The sequence below is a fragment of the Rana temporaria genome, chromosome 2, assembly GCF_905171775.1.
Source record: "Rana temporaria chromosome 2, aRanTem1.1, whole genome shotgun sequence".
NCBI lineage: Eukaryota > Metazoa > Chordata > Amphibia > Anura > Ranidae > Rana > Rana temporaria.
In genome coordinates this window covers 227,042,276-227,063,030 of record NC_053490.1, presented here as the reverse complement: position 1 = coordinate 227,063,030, position 20,755 = coordinate 227,042,276, and the positions used below count along the sequence as shown (strand labels likewise).

Genomic DNA, 20,755 nt, shown 5'->3' with positions numbered 1-20,755 from the left:
ATTTCTTTTCTTCCCGGTTTCAGATTTAATAAAAAGATAAAAAGAGCCTCCCATAGCGAAAAATCGTATGATAAAACAATTTATTGAACGGCTAAATGGGCTCTTACATTTAAAAGCAGTATAACAACCGAACAAATAAAGTACAAACCGAGAGTTGTAGACGCCTCCAACTTCACTTTCGGTTCCAATGGTATATCCGGCCACGCCCTACGTGTTACGTCACAACACGTGACTTCATCAGGGTAACAGGATTGGATCTCAAATGCTTCTATTTATACATGAAAACATGAAGAACATGAACATGAAGGAAAACCCGTCGTAAGTCTACATGAATCTGGCCCATAGTTGGAAATCTAGAAAACCATCAGCATAATTAGAGATCCCCAACCGACTCCTACATCCTCGTGAACTCAAGATCCTGGGAGATTGGAAGATGGCGTTTGCCCTGGTTTCGTGAGATCAAGAAGGTTTACTATACACCTCTTTGAGGTAATAGATGGTGTTATGTATGATTTGATTATTATGTGGATTATTGTTTTACTCTCTCAATGTATTCGTTATGTTACGGTGTATATATGGCTCCGTTGAGAACCTGGACTTGCCTTTTTGTGATTTAAATAAAATATTTGAATGAAACAATCACGAAGATTAAGCACAGAAGAATTTTTGACGCATTGCATGGAAGAATTTTGTCACACAAGATTTTTATGTTTTTTCTGTTTTTTGGTTTTGCACCACTTAGAAGAACCACCGCTTTTTAATTGTGGAAGAGTGTGGACATTTTATTTCCATCTTTATTATTACACACTATTTGAGTTATTTGATTGCGTTTTAGTAGGAAATTAGGAAGTTGCGCTGATCATCATTTATTCATACCCAATTCTTGTGCACTTATACACTTTAGATCCAGCAGCATCTTCCGTTCATTTTTTTGTTTATTTATTTATTTATTTATATAGTTCACTTGGTAGCACGAGGGATCACACCCCTTTCATATCATTTTGTCAGGTAGGTTGTTTCACACATTTGGAGAACTAACCACAGATCTTCTGTGAATGTAGGTTGCCTCAAAGTTTCTTTATGTATTCCCAGACTGACTCAATTATGTTGAGGTGCAGGGCTCTGTGGAGGCCAAACCATCACTTCCAGGACTCCTGACATTGCATGATAGAAACTGTATTTATTGGCGTATAACACTCACTTTTTTACCCAGAAAATAGCGGGTAAACTGTGCATGCGTGTTATACGCAGGGGGCTGTGGAAAGTTTTTTACTGAAACTTACCTCTAAAAGTTAGGGTGCGTGTTATACGCCTGTGCGTGTTATACGCCGATAAATATGGTAAGTATCTGTCTGCCTGTATTTCTCAGCATTGAGGACACCATTGCTTCTGATGAAATTTGGTTAGTTCTACAGGATGTTTGGAACAACCTACCTGACAAGTTTTTTTTTTCAAAAACTGTGTGCAAGTGTTTGTAGAAGAACTAATGCTGGTTTGAAACCAAAGGATAATCATACCAAATATTGACTTGATTTAGGTTTTTACTCTGTTCACTCACCTTGCATTTTGCAAATCGATAAAAATAAATAATTAAAATACTTATTTTTTTAAAGCATTCTAACTCTACAGCAGCATTTATTACACCTGCCTAAAATATTTGCACAGTACTGTGTGTGTGTATATATATATATATATATATATATATATATATATATATATATAGAGAGAGAGAGAGAGAGAGAGAGAGAGAGAGAGAGAGAGAGAGAGAGAGAGAGAGAGACCTTTGCATGTAAACTTATTTCAAGCACCCACATAATCACTTCACTGCTGGTTACAAGGTAATATCTTCCATCCCACTCTTAAGCCTGGTACACACAATCACATTTTCCTGTGGACAAACCGTAGGACTTTTGTCCAAAGCGTGTTGGCCATGAACTTGTCTTGCATACAAATGGCAAAGAATTGTTGGCCAACAAACACAAAACTACATGGTTTTTCAGCTCTTTTGCACCACCCTTTGGGCAACTTCTGCTAATGTTGTGTTATGGTTAGCATTGCTTCTGAGCATGCATGTTTGTACTTTGGATTTTTGTCCGAATGACTTCTGTACACACGATCAGTTATTCTGACAACAAACATTTGTTGTTAGAAAATTTTAAAGCATGCTATCCAACATTTATTGGCAGAAAATTGGACAACAATTGTCCGATGGAGCATACAAATGGTCAAATTTTCTGACAACAGTCTGCCATCACACAATTCCCATCGGAAAATCTGATTGTGTGTACGAGCCTTTAAATTTACATCTGCATTCAGAACAAATTATAGGCAAAACTGTGATTGGTATAAACTATAGATCATGTAGAAACAGGGAAACATGGATTCGTTCAAAAACAACATATGACCAATTGGTTAGCAAGTAACAAATATGATTGTTTTATATACTGTATAATTTTAAAAAACAAGTATAAATGTAATACATTTTTCTTTCAGTGACCGTATCATGGAGCATGATCGTCCTGGGGTGATACGTAACACAAATAATCAAGGTACAATATGCTTCCCCCAAATGTGAATAACCATTTATATTTTATATATACAGGGTGGGCCATTTATATGGATACACCTTAATACAATGGGAATGGTTGGTGATATTAACTTCCTGTTTGTGGCACATGTGAGGGGGAAACTTTTCAAGATGGGTGGTGACCATGATGGCCATTTTGAACTCGGCCATTTTGAATCCAACTTTTGATTTTTCAATAGGAAGAGGGTCATGTGACACATCAAACTTATTGGGAATTTCACAAGAAAAACAATGGTGTGCTTGGTTTTAACGTAACTTTATTCTTTCATGAGTTATTTACAAGTTGCTAACCACTTATAAAATGTGTTCAATGTGCTCTCCAGTGACATGTGGTGAGTGCTACGCTGTGGGCTCTTGCTGAATGAAGCTAGGACAGCCACTGATGTTTCTTTATTAGACCCCTTTCACACTGGATACGCCTATAGCAGAGCTTTAAAATCGCGGTAAAATCACGGTAAAATAGCGGTGTTTTACCGCGATTTTAACGCTGCGCTATAGGCGTATTGTTTTTCTTGTGAAATTCCCAATACGTTTGATGTGTCACATGACCCTCTTCCTATTGAAAAAACAAAAGTTGGATTCAAAATGGCTGACTTCAAAATGGCCGCCATGGTCACCACCCATCTTGAAAAGTTTCCCTCCTCACATATACTAATGTGATAAAAACAGGAAGTTAATATCACCAAACATTCCCATTTTTTTAAGGTGTATCGTATCCATATAAATGGCCCACCCTATATATATATAATATATATATATATATATATATATATAAACAGCCTTTATTACATTAAACCAAAGCCAAAATTCTCAAAAATGCACAGCACTATATGCTTGCAATGGTCGTTATTAATAACAAAATGCCTTAGGACACATTTAATCAAATTAATCACCATTCTATGATAAATGTCCTATACTGACTTCTTAATGAATGAGGGAAAACTGTGTGGTACTACAATTAACCTACTATATATAAATGTAGAAGAAATATCATTTTTTTTTGTTATATAAACCATATTTGCCTGTAAATGTAATTTGTGATTTCTTGGTTTTCTAGTATGCACCAAGATGTGGTTACCAGTGCCAATCAGCACTACTAAGTGTGAAATAAGCCAACCAACAAATGCGTCTAATATTACTGACTATTTTTAGGCTAAGTTCACCATTTAGTAGCATGTTACACGTTACACTCGTATTTGCGGTGTAAAATGTAACATGTTACTGAAGAGCCTGCCAGCACCCCCAGGTGCCCCATCGTGACAGCAGATGGGGATCCTCTCCTACACTCGCTGTCACAATTTAATAGCAAGACAAGGGCGCACTGACCTAGCGCATTACCAAAAAAGTGAAAACAAAAGGCCTGAACAACCTCTGGACCACGGTCTTAGATCAGAAAGATAACTATAGATGCGGCATCAGTAACTGTGGAATCTGTGCCTTCATGTGTCACCGGAAGCAGGACGTGATGGGGACGGATGTAAAGATGCACTGCATTAAGCAGTTTATCAACTGTGGCACGTTCCATGTAATATATGGCCTATTATGCCCTTGTGGGTTTCTATATGTTGGATGCACATCATGTCCTCTAATGGGCCGTACACACGACCGAACATGTCTGCTGAAACTGGTCCACCGACCAGTTTCAGCAGATATGTTCGGTCGTGTGTAGGCCCGAGCGGACAGGATTCCAGCATACATTTGCCCGCCGGGCCTTTTTCCAGCGGGCAAATATTTCTGGACTTGTTTTAAAACAGCCCGCTGAAATCCTGCCCGCTCGGACATGTTCGGTCGCCTGTACAGACCTACCGTACATGTCCGAGCACCCGCCATCCCTCGCATGCGTCGAATGACTTTGACGCATGTGTGGAAGCATTGAACTGGCAGGGCCGCCCACGTCGCCGCGTCATCGTCGCGGCGACGGCGCGGACACCCCCCTCGTATTGTTTACGCGCGGATTTCTGTATGATGGTGAGTACAGCCACCATACAGAAATCCCCGGGCAGACATGTACGGTGAAAACGGTCCGGCGGACCGGTTTCATCGTACATGTATGCTCGTCTGTACGCGGCCTTAGAGTAAGAATAGGAGAGCACAAAAGCAGTATCTCAAACCAAAAGGAGAATTACTTTCCTCGACACTTCACGGATGTTCACACTGGAAGCACAGAAGGCTTGAGGGTCTTTGGGATAAAGGCCATAACAAATGATCTAGACAGTGGCAAGAAATACCAAAACTTTCTACAAGAGAGGCCTTATGGACTTTTTCCTTAGGATCTCTTTCCCCTAAAGGCCTTAATGAGGATATAGAACTACAAATTGTAGTATAGTCCTAAATTTTGTCCCTACAATTGATTAAAACCTGAGGATGACAACTTAGCCCGATGGGCCCCCTTATGAGTAGCCATTGATCTTAATTTCTTATAGTTAAGTGCATCTCCACATTTAGTTTGTATGTCTGGCCCCTGTTTGGACTAGTAAAACATCTGATGCGTTTGGTCACTAGGGATAGGCCGAACGGGGTCCCTGTTCATTTTGCACCAGAACTTTCGAACACAGCGAAAGTTTGGACCCGAATAACGAACCCCCCATAAAGTCAATGGGACCCAAACATCAAAAATCAAAAGTGCCCATTTTGAAGGCTTATATGCACGTAATTGTGGTAATTGTGCATACAATGGTTATAGGGGTCCGGGTCCTACACTGGGGGACAAAATCCACACCAGACCCCTTATCCAAGCACGTAACCTGGCCGGCCACAGAAAAGAGGGGGGAACAGAGAGCACCCCCCCCTCCTGAACCGTACCAGGCCACATGCCCTCAACATGGGGAGGATGTCCCCATGTTGATGGGGACAAGGGCCTCATCCCCACAACATTTGCCCGATCTGGCTCTCATTCCCTCCATCATGGTGGCCGGAGGATATCATGGCCGCCGGCCATACGCACTGGGTCCCCCACTGTACAGCGGATGTGCGCCTGCTACAGCTCCTGGAAGAAGCCAACTTACACCTGTAGTGATTTGCAGGAATGTACCAACCTGCCACCGTATAATGATGGCGGCTGGTCGGAAAGTGGGTAAACAAACCTTTTTAATATTTTTTGATGTCTCAATAAAATTGTATTTTTTTATAATGATTTTTTTGATTAGTGTTTAAAGTCCCAGATATTTTTGTATTTCAACAGTTGTTGTTTAGGGGATGGTACCTCCTAAGGGTAGGAATTCTCTAATGCTCCACCCCTACACACAAATATCTTTGCAGTTTAGTGAAGGAAGATAATACTTTCAGTTTAGCTCGCAGGAAGCGACAAGGAAGGACACTGCATTTCTGACTAGATCAGCAGGTGTTCTTTATACTTTCCGAAAATTTTCTTAGCCTGAAAAATAAAAAAAACTAATAAGGACTGATAAGCTGCAACATATGACATTGTACTAGGGTTTAGTTACTCTTTGAATTACTGAACCTCTGTATATAAGCTGGACCTCGGTCACTATGTTCCCAAACACACAAAGTAAACTTGTAAAAATACAATGACCATAAAGCATCATGGAAACTTTTGTGCCCTGGAGACATCTAGAGCTCACATTTTATACAAAGAAATAGATTATATCTGGGGGTGGGCCTGATATTAGTTTGCTGATGACATTGGTCTTTGTCTTGTCTTGAATTCTGACAGCTCATGAGACCTGTTATATGTGATGGAATACTCTCAAGTTGTCTAGAGAATTTATGCAACTGAGGGTGATCATCCCACTGCTTGATCAGTAGTCCAAATGTATTTTGCCATGGAAAACTCATTTCATATTACTACTCTGGTGAATCATTTGTAACCTCCTGTGAGAAGCTGGAGATAATGTTTGTAGCTGACATTATTGCTGACACTTTTGACAGCACGACTACTTGATATGCTAGTGCGGTAATGTAATTAAATTATTAGGAAGATTCTAGCTAGTGTGAAATATAAATACAGAGGATACAAAGCATTAGGCATCCATCTGTATGTCATTTTATTAAGCTCTTCAGTCTCTCCAGTAGTGCATCAGATATTGCTGGATGCCTTAGGCTTATGCTATATCTATAGCAAATATGTTGTATAGGCTATATTTGGAAAGTTATTGTAAAATGTGTGCTTTTTTTGTGTTTTTATGCATTTTTTTTTTTTTTTTTCTTACAGAATTCCAGTCCTCCCTATTACATCAGTTCTTTTGTCCAGCAAATTCTATTTTGCTAAAAGAAGGCATTTCAACAAACTTGCAATTAAATTTCCTTCCATTTGATCTTGGTAAACGGTACTGCACAGTTATTTTCACCAATGGAGAGGTAAGTGGTAAATGTACTTTTACTGTGTAGTACCTATTTGGCTGAATGAAGTAGATTACTTGAGGATGCAGATGAGTAAATACAGGAAAGCAACAAAGCAGTTGCCTATTGAACACAGGGTACAAGAGACTCAGCATCACGCTGATAAAAAAAAGGTCAGTTAAAATGCCTGTGAGGTCTGTGTGTTTGACTCAAAATAAAATAAAAATAAGGTAGGCTTTTTCAGTTACTATATTTTCCACTAGCATAACTACAGCCTATAGGATGGGAACATTTCCAACTGATATCTAATCTGAACAAAGATTTAAAGGGGTTGTAAAGGTTTGGTTTTTATTTTCTAAATAGGTTCCTTTAAGCTAGTGTTGTTGGTTCACTCACCTTTTCCTTTGATTTCCCTTCTAAATGTTTTTTTTCTTTGTCTGAATTTCTCACTTCTTGTTCCTCCTCAGTAAGCTGTTCTGGCTGACTAACCCCCAGCCAGAACAGCTCGGATAATGGGGGCAAGCTTACTGAGGAGAAACAGGAAGTGAGAAATTCAGACAAAGAAAAACATTTTTAGAAGGGAAATTGAAGGAAAAGGTAAGTGAACCAACAATGCACTAGCTTAAAGGAACCTATTTATAAAATAAAAAACAAACCTTTACAACCCCTTTCAGCTCTAGCTTAAAGTGAATAGAAAATCCAGTGATTTATGTGTTCCTTTGTTATGTAATAAGGTGTTTATAAAAAAAAAAACTATGCAGCACATATTTGAAATACTGTACATGCACACTTTCCCATGTTGTATGCCATTAAAGACCCTAAAGTACAGAGAGGTATCTGTTTATCTACCAGAAACACAAACTCAGCTCTTAAGTGCAGCATCTTTAGGACTGAGTGGTGACAGCCCTACATGTGTCTTTTGCTAAATTATTTAACCACTCCCACTTTTGATCTCTACAACGCTAATTATTCTGTATTCCAAGATAAAAACTAGTAGATAACATAAAAAGTGTGCAGAGGACACAGGCCAGCTCTAAATTTTTGAAAAGATCAACCGTTTTTTTGCACTTCTAAAACAGATGTAAAATAATGCATATTTTTTTTTTTTAGTATAGACCCCCTTTTTTTAGTATAGATATAAGTATGATTCTGTTTAATTTTGCAGGCCTAGCTCTGCAACCCAGCTGTAGCTTCAATCTCTGGTATCAATCTTCAGTTTACTGGATTAGGGAAAGTAACTATCCACAGTATTTTGTACTCTAGGACCTGGCAGAATGCTTACAAACATTGCCTTCTGCCCTACCTTTCTGTGTAGATGCCCTAGAACAGTGATGGCAGACCATGGCACCCCAGATGTCTTGGAACTACATTTGCAGATTGCATAAGCATCAAGGGAAATGTAGTTCCAAAACATCTGGGATGCCAAGGTTTGCCATCACTGCCCTAGAATAAGTCATGACATACATTTCAAGAAAGACTGTAATTTCTGTCCACCCACAGAATAATATGGTTAATAGCCTGGACAGCTGAATCTGCCTGTAAAAGACTCCTCATTTGTATGCCCTTTGAAGGAGGATGTATCTTTAGTGATGCACTTGACAAGTTGATAAAAGAGGTCACAGAAGGAAAGGACCTTCTTCTATAATGGAGGTTTCTTAAAGCCCCTCCTCCGGGATTTCTACCTCCTCTAAATGAAGAATGCCCCATTGCTCTAGCTAGGCTTCACATTTGAAGCCTTAATTCCGCCCTTCCTTTTGACGCAAGACTTGGAAAGTCCACCAAGTCTGTCACAAAGCCTTCTTTACAACAGGGAGTGACAACTTTAATTTTAAGAGCATGGGGGGGTTGTCTATTAATGTTTGAATCCTTTTAGCAGATTTTTGGTCCAATAGGTAGTTTTAAAAGGATGCAAAATAAAGTTTTTAAACTCTCTCCCCTCAATGTTTTCTTCTTTCAAACTAGTCAAAACCTGCCAAATGGCAGTCAAATTGCAGACTGCCCTGAACGATCTCTTGTCCCAGGGAGGGATCATTCTGGTCCTTCTAGAGCAGGGGTCTCCAAACTTTCTAAACAAAGGGCCAGTTTGTTGTCCTTCAGACTTTAGCGGGGCTGGTCTTTTGCTAGCAGGGGTGGATTTTCTTCTGGCATCAGTGGGCCGAAAACATCACCACATTTGGTATTAGAGGGACCCACTGTTGATATCATTGGGAGAAATAGTTCCACATTGTTGTTATTGCTGAGAAATCATGCCCCATTGTTGATGTCAAAAGCAAGCAAAGGGTCACAGTTTGGAAACCACTGCTCTAGTGGAGTACAGGTTCAAAGGATTCTATTGAAACCTGTTCATTGTATCAAAGCTCAGAGGGGGTATTCCTCCTATTCTGGACCTTAAATCCCTCCGCAAGTACCTTTTGTATTCCAAAGTTTTGCATGGAATCAGCAAGGTCAGTAATTCCTTCTCTGAGACAAAGTGAATATCTTGCATTGGTAGACATTCAAGGTGCCTACCTGCACATTCCAATTAATTCACTTCATCAGCACTTTCTGTGCTTCACAATAGGAGTCAGACGCTTTCAATTTGTCACACTGTCATTTGGCCTATCCTTAGCCCCCAGAGTATTTACAAAGGTGCTTGCATTCAGGTCATAGGGTACTTACACAACTTGCTTCTGAAGGATTCATGTCTACCAAAACTATTTTCAAATGTCCAAATGACTATCCAGATTCTTAAGGCCTTTAGCTGCATAATTAACCATCAAAAGTCTGCTATCCAACCTTCCCTTCTTCTAGAATACTTAGGCCTTATTTGTTTCTGGCATTTTAACTCACTTTGTTTCTGGCATTTTAACTCACTCTGTGAGATTCTCTATGAGGGATCTGGGCCTTATTGTAGCCTCAGTTGAGGCTGGGGAGGAAGGTTCCAATTTCTCATGGTTCAAGGAACCTGGTCGCCAAGGGAAGCAAAGTGTCAGCTGCTGCACTTGCAGGGTTCTAATGAGGAAAGTGACAGGGTCTGCATTCCTTTAGACGTGATTCTCCTTTGTGAATATCATATTAAAAGTGACTTTTTTGTTGAAAGGGTTGCTGAAGGAAATGCCAAAATCTGACTTTTATCTTAGTGCAGACTTCTGGGACAACCAATTAGCCAATAACACCAGCAGGAAGTTACATATGCTGGGGGGGGGGGGGGGGGGTTCTGTACACCATCTGTGTACAGAACAGCTCAAGGTTGCCATATTGCATTGCATTATACAAAAAAAAATTACAGTGCTGCGGGTTAAATAGGAAAGGAAATTCAATACCATTCAATTACTATATGACTTCTGTAGAAATTGCATATGCTATATTATTTTTTTGAAAATTTAGTTATCCTTTAAAAGTGAGTGTAATTCTTTCTTTGGAGAGGAACCAGCAATGTCCATTAATCTCTGTTGTTCACAGTCTGAGAGTGGACCATTGGTTGCTGGTTTTCCTCAGCCATCACCACCTGACCCAGGGGAAATGGTTCCTTCATACTGACATTTTCAATCATCTATGTCAGAAATTAAAGACTCCAAATGTGGACCTCCTGGGCTCCAGGTTGAACAAACATTTATCCATGTTTGTGGACAGAACCAAGGACCCTCTAGCACTGACACTGGATGCCATAGTAATACACTGACTCCATTCTGGCCTGCAAAATAGGGGAAGAGAAAAAAATTGGTGATTCTCATTGCACTGAACTGGTCCAGAAGAGGTTCACAGACACACTCAAAAACATCTGGGAGATGCCCCAATGCCTCCTCCAAAGAGTCTAGGCCTACTGTCTCAAGGCCACGTGTGCCACCCTGCTCCTCGGTCACTGTTGAAACCCAGGTCTTGAAGGAAAGGGGTATCTCTATGCTGACTGTCATTTCTAACGTATTCATAGCTGGCGAAGTCACTTTATGGCTGGTTTGAAGATACTCTGTATCTCACATTCTGGCCTTGCTACAGTTGGGACTTTTCCAGAATTAGGCCTTAATAACTCCTCAGTGATAGGTTTTGACCTTGTCCATCCTATTTTTACTGAATCCTCTTCCAGAAACCTATTTTTTTTCCCTGTTAGAACCTTTATTCAAGGTGTCTTATGAATCAGGCCCCCATTAAAGTGCCACATACTTCCTTGGGATCTGAATTTGGTCTTTTCTGCTCTGCAGAACCAATATTTCGACCCATTAGGGAACTCCCCTTTTGGTGTTCTCTCCTGCAAAGAGGCCTTCTTGGTGGCTATCACATCTGTCAGATATGTTTCTGAATTAGTGGCTCTATCATGCAAACAGACGTTCCTCATTATTAGTGGTCTTTCGTCCAAGACCCTTCTTTCTACCCAAGGTGGTCTTATCCTTCCACCATAATGATGACATTGTCCCTCCTTCTTTGTGCCCTGCTCCAAGGTGTCTGGATTTTTTCATAGCTGTCAGGGTTTACTGACAACCACAGCCTCTTTTAAAGAAAAAAAAAGATATTTTTTGTTTTGCTAACTGGGTCTCACCAAAGACACTTTTTTGCCTCTGGCCCCGTACTCACGACCAAACATGTCTGCTGAAACTGGCCCGAGCGGACCATTTTCGGGCGGATCGGACAGGTTTCCAGCGGACAACTGTTTCCTGGACTTGCTTTAAAACAGTCCGCTGGAAACCTGTCCGCCCGGACATGTACGGTCGTCTGTACAGACCTACTGTACATGTCCTGCCGCCTGCCATCCCTCGCATGCGTCGAATGACTTTGACGCATGCGTGGAAGCATTTTAAAGGCAGGCCGCCCACGTCGGCGCGTCATTGTCGCGGCGACACCGCGTCATCGACGCGGCGACACCGCGGACACGCCCCGCGTAATGTTTATGCGCGGACTTCTGTTCGATGGTGTGTATAGCCATCGAACAGAAGTCCCCGGGCAGTCCCCGGGCAGACATGTCCGATGAAAACGGTCCGCGGACCAGTTTCATCGGACATGTTTGCTCGTGAGTACTCGGCCTAAGTCCGCTATAATGGTATGCTCTCAAAAATAAGGAATCCCCAGTGCTCACTCCACCAGAACAGTTAGATTATCCTGAGCTTTCTGACATCAAGCATCTGCTGCTTCTACAGCTTTGTAAGACCACTACTAAGATTTGGAATGTACAGGTAAGCAAAAATGTCACTATCGATATGTAATTAATAAAGGTGGTCTTGACATACATAGGTGTGCTGGTGAAAATCTTTTTTGGTAAGCTTCCCTATAAGGGCCCATGGAGAAAAGGCAGAATTAACACGTGGCCCACCTGCTTGGAGTCTATTGAATGTTCCACACAGAATACGTCATAGCTCCTGCTCAAGGATGCCAACGTATCCTAAAGTTGAGTGGGTATAGACAGCATGGAGGGAGCCATTCAAGGTTTTTTTTTATTATTATTATTTCCATAGAATTGTTATTCTTTAAGGTTTTATTTTCCAAAGATATACAGACACAGTGTAATTCTAGATGTATAGCTAAAATAGATGCAATTTAGCAGGAAATTTATATGGTATGACGATGATCTGTGCATTAAAGGAACTGACTTAATGTAAACCATTCTAAAATAGCATAAACCTTTATGATAAGATTGAAAGCTAGCAATAATTATTCAGAGGGTTTCTGTCACTTAATACACACGTATTTAAGTTAAAAGGGTAAACATCTCAGAAAAACAGCTTAATCAAAGCCATGTAAAAAAAAGCTTCCAGGATTTAATTAGGTAGATTGGGAGTTAAATCTAAGCTAACAGTATTCAGTGTTTACTAAATGTGATCACGATTACAGATCATCAATAAATAACAATATGGATTGTTTTCTATACCTTTTTCATTAGCTGAAAGTTTAGCCTTTTAATTTTATGGTAAACTACACCCTTAAGCCCAGTCATTGCAGATTAGAATTTTTAATAGCAGGTTGCTAAACTTTATATACAGTTGCAAGAAAAAGTATGTGAACCCTTTTGGAATGATATGGATTTCTGCACAAATTGGTCATAAATCGTGATCTGATCTTCATCTAAGTCACAACAATAGACAATCACAGTCTGCTTAAACTAATAACACACATATTTACATAATCGAAACCGCAGAAACAACCTAAGGATTTGTGGCATCCCATAATCAGTTTCTGACCATATGCCTGCAGTATCTCCTTCCTGAGTCACCTCCATCTTCATTTGCATGTGACAGAATCCATAGGGCCGTGTGTCCTAAACCACCTCCAGACAAACCTCCATGGGACATTATTCTGTGCAAGACAGACTTCATCACAGAAGAAAGCATATTAAGAGCATCCAGAAACACGCACAACATTAAATCGAATGACATCTCTCTCAAATTACTCTGGAAAGGAGATGCAAAATGAAGGAAATATCTTCTGCTCACATTAGATAACGGTGGGGATTTCCATTCAAATTAACAGTACTGCACAATGGCACTCTTTACACAGTCTTTTATGTCTCAGAGGTAAAGGATCTCCTGGTGAAATTGGGACTTTTGGATTTGGTTGCAGAAGAAAGACTACTCTCTGTACTTCACCTATATGGGCTACCCCAGCCACATGTCAGGATCAAAGAAGATGGCAACAATCTTCTCAATCAATTATAAAAATCAATTATACTATTCCATCTTCAAGGTATTTTGTGGTCCAGGTTGATTCAACCCAGTGAGATCTTTCCCTTTAAATATGGTGGTGGCTTACTCATTTCAATTATGGCACAGATAGAAAGATACATCTGACTTGAATTTGTCCTCCCCCAGCATCATTTTTAGGAGGCCCCCCCCCCCCAACAAAGTTTTACCCTTAAAAATCTCCGTAGGCGATGTTTAGAAAATTCTACAGGTTGCATGCTTTGAGTTACAGAGGAGGTCTATGGCTAAAATTATTGCTCTCACTCTACCGATCACGGTGATATCTCACATGTGTGGTTTCAACACCGCCTTTCATATGCAGGCGCTGCTCACATATGCGCTTGCTTCATTTTTTTTTCTTACTTATTTTTCCTTTTATTTTTTATTTTTACACTGTTCTTTTAAAATAAAATATTGTTTCACTTTTATTCCTATTACGAGGAATGTAAACATTACTTGTAATAAAAAAAAAATTCATGACATGACCTCTTAAATATGAGATCTGGGGTCAAAAAGACCACAGACCTCATATTTACACTAAAATGACCCTTAGTTCCAGTGAAGGGAACACTTAAGGTGTCAGTATACCAAGACTTTTTGGTCAATTTCATGCTCCCAACTCTGGGGGAACAGCTTGGGAATAGTCCCTTCCTGTCCCAATCTGACTATGCAGTAGTGCACAAACAAGGTCTATAAATACATGGATGAGTGAGTCCTTGCTATATATATATATTTATTTATGTTTAGCAGTTGCTGTTATTCCAGTTTCTTATTGCTCAATTTTTTTTCAGATTGGTGACTTTGTATATGTGATTGAGGGAACTGGAACACCACCATTGCCTTCGTCACTTCTTCCTGTTGACAGTCCAAATGTTTTTCAACCCAGTACTTCACTTTCAGGTTGTATGTTTTTCTGCTTATATTAATTTATTTCAATGTCTGTTTATTTAATTAAAATATTTTACTTTAGCTGTTTCATTATCTATTTCACTGTTTTTGTTTATTTTTCCCTAAAACATCATGGTTATCTGCCTTCTTTGCCAACCAACTTTTTTTTATATATTTTTGGAAATCACATAAAACATTATAAAAAATAATTTTTGTTTCTATATAAAAATTGCCCATTATAAGTTTTTATCACCAAGCTAAGTGAACTTTGAAACAAAGCGTAAAACGCTTGGCTTTACAGATACACACAACATTGAGGTAAAGGTTCTTAAAGATAAAGATGACTATTTACCCTATCCAGCCTCTTGTTGGAGTAGCAAAACTTCCTTGTTTGCTTTTTGCTTGTGATAAAAATATAAAGACTTTAACATTTTTAGAAATACATACAACACAAAATCAAATGTATCAAATTGGTAAATTCAATTAATTTCACATTTGTATATAACCCTTCTGACGTTAATTAAGCTATTCAGTCTATGCTAATTCTATTATGCTGTCTATGTAAAAAAATATATATATGTTTAAAAAAAAGCCAATCGGCCAGTTGTTGAAATTCCACCAAGGTTATATATACAGTATATATATATTTTTTAAGATATATATATTTTTTAAGATCCCACTGAAATAATTATTTTGAAGCTCAGCTTTTTTTAATGAGAAAAGCTTTTAAATAGTTGAACTGTGATAAAAGTGCTATTATTCTGCTTATCAACTATACTAGTATATTCAAATAAGCCAATTTAAAGGCAGCTGTGTCAACACACATTCTCTATTTTTAATAGTTATGCATAATTGTATTAAGCAAAAACTGCAAAGAAATTAGATTTTTTTTTCTGTAAGATTATGGAATATGAGGGCATAGAATAATTGAGCTGCTAAATGAAAATTATTGCATTGTCTATGTGCCAGATGAAAATCACCATCATCATGAGTGTATAAAATATTCAATATAAATATACTGTTTAAAAAATAATTGAACAATAACTTTAAAGCGGAGTTTCACACAAAAAGTGAACCTCCACTTTTTGGATCCCTCCCCCCCCCGGTGTCACATTTGGCAACTTTCAGGGGGGTGCAGATACCTGTCTGAGACAGGTATTTGCACCACTTCCAGGTTTCTTTCTCCCGCAGGGAATCCAGCCTTGCACATCACCCTCCCGCTGTCTTCTGGGAAACACTGTTCCCATGAGAGAGCGGGGACCAGTGACGGTGCGCCGCGATCCTCGTGCATGCGCTTGCGCAGTAGGGAATCGGGCAGTGAAGCCACAAAGCTTCACTTCCTGATTCCCTCACCGAGGATGGGGCGGAAGCAGCCGAGGACCGAGCGATTGCTCAGCCTCGGCTGCTGACATTGCGGGCGCGCTGGACAGGTAAGTGTCCATTTGTTAAAAGGGAAGCAGCCGAGGACCGAGCGATTGCTCAGCCTCGGCTGCTGACATTGCGGGCGCGGCGCGCTGGACAGGTAAGTGTCCATTTGTTAAAAGGGAAGCAGCCGAGGACCGAGCGATTGCTCAGCCTCGGCTGCTGACATTGCGGGCGCGCTGGACAGGTAAGTGTCCATTTGTTAAAAGTCAGCAGCTGCAGTATTTGTAGCTGCTGGCTTTTTAAAAAAAAATCTGCGGAACCTTCGCTTTAAGCTTTTAAAATAATTCTTACTTTTTTTTAACAATAAAGGGCATAACATGTGTCCTTTGTTTAAATAACTGGTGTGAGTGTCATTACATAATGAAGAGTGGATCTGTTTGTTTTAAAGAGGATTAACTTCTTACTAAGTTATTTTCATGTTGGACCATATTATTACCCAAAATCAATTTACATGGAAAAAAGTATCAATGCAACACCAGAAATTTCTTGATAAATAATAAAAACTCTAACTCTAACAAACCACTAATCTATTTAGTTTGTTTATTTAAGCAAATAAATTCTTAAGCATACTTTAATATAGTAATAACATACAAACAGTAAGATGGAAATAACTTAAAGTACCACTAAAGGCAAAACATTTTTTTTTAAGTTTTGGACAGAGTAGAGAGGGATTGAAACAACTGCCAGTTTGTACTGCTGTCTCTGTTCTTGTTTATATGTCTTATTTACCATTTTCATTGAAGGGAAAAGTAAAAGACAAACTCACATTTTTGTTTGTCCCCAGAAATGTATTTTGCAGGGATTTCCTCTCACTTTCTTTTTTGGCTATGGGAGAGGAAGGGAAGGGAATTATCTGCAATAGGACACCGATGGCCAAAAATAAACTGGCCTGGGTTTACGCTATCCAAAAGGAAAAACATTTTGCCTATAGTTCTGAAGACAAATTATTATATATATATATATATATATATATATATATATATATATATATATATGTAAGTGCCAATTAAATATCCCATATTTACCAAGTGTATCACATGAAGGCCCCTTTGGTGATCTCAGGGTATATCTCCCTATCCCCTCAAGGGTCTGACTTAATATAGAGCTCTCACTGGGGCAATACCAATTGGTTGGCCTATTTTGCCTATCTATTCAAATCTTACTCATCCTTTCTGGATTGGACAATTTTCATTACCCTTTAGTTATCATAACCTCAAAACCCTTTAATGTAAAGCCTTAGCACAGCATTTTTGGAGGGGAAATTGCATATGCATAGTAGGTTACACAGGATCTTCAAAGGTAAAGTTAGATCCTCTGGGCTAAATAATTACATTGGCCCAAAACGTTCTGTGATAAGCCACTAGCCAGTCTATTGTCATGGAAAATGTGGAAAAAAAAAACTGCGCTAGGATACAATGCTAATGTTGGTACAAAGAATGCCTAAAGCTCTTAGTTATAAGCAGCAGCTAACCTGAAAACAAAAAAAGTGAACAAAAGTGGAAAAAATATATATATAGTTGCGTTAAACCTCAAAACAAACTCTAAAAAGGATTAGTTGTAAATAGCTACCGTTTGGTAAATCATAGCATATAGGTATATGAATGATTTCATACAGTGCAAAAACAATAAAAATTATCCGTGCAACAAACTGTAAGTTCAGCCAACAGTGAAGTGATTCAAAAATGCAAAAATATAAAGGAATAAGTCCATAGATTACTTCAGTGTGAGTGTACACCCATGTGATAATCCAAAGTATAAACCAGACTCTCTTCTCAGAATCTGAAGGCCGAAGTGAAGTCCACCACCATTTAGTAAGTAGAACTGCTTACCAGAGCTAATTGGTCCCTTATGACAGAGGACCCAAGACAGCATGTAAAAAATCCCATCAGGCAAATGACAGTCCCTGTATCCACAGTGTTGTTGCTCCGCACATTCCACAGCATAAGAACCAGTAGAAATTGTATGACATGCAAGGGAAAACGAATGCCTCGATAGTGTAAAATCAATGGTGTTTATATGGAAGTAACAAACAGTAAAAAACCCACATTTATTGTAGAAAAGACCAGCCTTAAGCCTGTTGCGCCAGCCGGACGCAAACGGGCAAACCCGTCCTATGTGGAGATCGAGCAGTGAGGGTGATGACATCAGTGATGCGTTATCCCTTTAAATAGAAAAAAAACAAAACCAAGCCTCGCTCTGGAGAGGTGCGCATGCGCGTTCCTGAGGCTTCCAAGCCTCATTTGGGGACACCATCTGAGTGTGTCTCATCCCACCCATAACCTCAAGTGTCGCTGTGCTGAAATTGACACAAAGCCCCTTACATGGGCTACATGTGCAGGCACACTCTCTACAGAGACGACCGCTCCAACCCCACACACGTAATGCCACATCGTAAATGCGATATGACCATGCGATATCAGAGGGATTGGAACAACACTATTTCCTAACAATGGTTCATAAACCATACGTCCCCAGTACAAATCATGTTAAAAAAACACAATAAAACCTTTGAGAATTTACTCCCGAGATTCAGGCTCAGCGAGACCCAACCCTCGAGGGTAGATGGAGTAACCGCACATAAGGGGTTAATAAAAAAATTGTCGTGCCTTATCACATACAATATCGTTGGTATATAATAGAACATTCCCTTTGGCAGCTCACATTTAGACCAAAGCTGCCCCACACCTCAACGTTACGCTGGCAAAACTGACGTTTACTGACGTAAAATTGGGAAGTTCAGTAAGGACCATAAGAGTGTTGATCCCTCTAAGGCCATTCCTGCCCAAGAGAGATTAATCTAATGATCTGCTTCCTGTAAACAGGAAATTTTGAAATGTTTAATTTGATCAACCCATAAAAACCCATAGCCAATCAGCTGCAGCACTGATCAGTGTATTCTGACAGCAGAGAATTCCCCGCTGTCAGAGTACAATAGTACAGCGAGAGGATTCCTCCATCCATATGTGGATGGGGAAATATGTATTTGTTTTTATCAGCCTGCATTTTGTTATAAATATTTAATAAATGCAAAAAAATCCTGAAGGAACCTTGGGAGTTGATATCTTCCTGTACTTGCTGTCTCTGCTAATTGTTAGCAGTTAACCTTTTTACCAACTATCTCTTAAAAACTCTAAACTTTTGATACCTTTGTACTCCTCTATGTTCAACAGAAGCCGGTCAAATGATAAAATTCTGTCAACCAGTCATGCTGGAAAACGAGCATTCAGCACATACAGCCAATGGCTGTAATTCTGATCTGTGTGTTCTGGTGGGGAAGCTCCCTGCCCCCTGCATCCAGATCACTTTTGTGGGGGGATCTGTTAATTATTTTAACTCAACCAAGTTATAGAACCCAAGCCCCACCCCCAAACACGCACACCCTCACTCTCAAGCCCCGTACACACGGCCGAGGAACTCGACGTGCCAAACACATCGAGTTCCTCGGCCAGTTCAGCACTGAAGCCGCCGAGGAGCTCGGCGGGGAGAGAGCTCCCATAGAACAACGAGGAAATAGAGAACATGTTCTCTATTTCCTCGCCGAGCTCCTCGTCGGCTTCCTCGGCCGAAAGTGTACACACGGCCGGGTTTCTCGGCAGAATTCAGCCAGAAACTCGGTCGGAAGCTGAATTCTGCCGAGGAAACTGGTCGTGTGTACGGGGCCTAACACTCACACACACAGTTTTGGCGGAGGAAAGGAAAATATGTTCTGTAATCTGTAGTCTTGTACTAGGGTGACAAAGCTCCTATATAGTACAGTATGGCATATTGTAGATAGTTAAATGTATATATTTTAGCAGTTTCTAATCTCAGTTTGGAGTAGTTTTATTCTACAATGTTATTTCTGTTTAATCACATATCCCAGTATTTTCATAACAGAAAAAAGAGTGGGGAAAGGGTGTTTTTGGGACCTTAAATGAGGCAATGAGTGGGTAGGTTCATCTGCCTCCATCCCTGTTATGTATATAAAATAAAATCAATTGATTAATTGAAGGGGTTGGTTGGGACTTTGTATTAAGCACAGCTAAGAAAGTAGGAGCATGAAATCACATGATAACAGATTCCAAAAAGATACACATTGAGTAAAAAAGATAAAATGATAGACAAGAGTAACACCTTGGTAGTTTATTATGCATAATAACAACATGATTCATAAACAATCTATTGGTAATAGATGAATTGGTATATGGTAATAAAATTGTTCCAGTTCATGAAATACATAATTATGTTAATAATAGTAATAGTTAATAATACAATTTATAGCATTCATATTGTTGAATTTCAGAATCACATGATCATATGATGTAACATAAGGCTAGGGCTCTACGCGTTTCGTGGAGATATCCACGTGTTAGGAAAAATGTACATAAGCATAAGTCTCTAATAGAAAAAAAGAATTACAAAATGAGCAGATGCTTGACACAGAAGAAGAATATAGCGGAGGTGGGGTAAACATTTCCAAACGCTCTTACTTATGAATAAAATGGATAAAATACTTTAATGATGTTGCTGACAGCTGAGGGCACCATGGAGAAATAGACTTCCCATGGGAGCTAAGGCTGCAATTCCATGGTTGCACTAGGACCAGAGGACGTGAGATAGGGAGCATCAGTGATGATGTAGTCCCCTATTGGTGATTAAATATTGTGTAGAGTGGGTGACAGTTGTAGTGAATGTACTGTAAAGTAAGCATTTCACATGAGTTTGTGTGATACAATGTCCTTGGGCCACTTGAAGACTATTGCCCAAGGAGTATTTGATTGTATCAAGTGGCAGGGAAAAAGTGGATATGTGGATATGAAAACTATATATGTGCACCGCAATACCAAAAAAGGGGTAAGGGAGTGTATTACCTTAAGTCTCAAAGGAAATTTGTGAGGGCTGATGTGCTGAGGTCTGAGGGGTAAAGGAAATT

At 39.6% G+C, this 20,755-nt stretch overlaps 1 protein-coding gene across 1 annotated transcript in view; it reads left to right on the top strand.

Moving 5' to 3' along the window:
• Window positions 1-20,755, top strand: part of CFAP47 (cilia and flagella associated protein 47) — a 610,902-nt gene that overhangs the window by 289,479 nt on the left and 300,668 nt on the right. Inside the window, exons 41-43 of the mRNA XM_040336504.1 lie at window positions 2,494-2,549; window positions 6,759-6,904; window positions 14,322-14,430. Coding sequence (XP_040192438.1) covers window positions 2,494-2,549; window positions 6,759-6,904; window positions 14,322-14,430 — 311 coding nt within the window. The remainder of the gene's footprint in view (window positions 1-2,493; window positions 2,550-6,758; window positions 6,905-14,321; window positions 14,431-20,755) is intronic.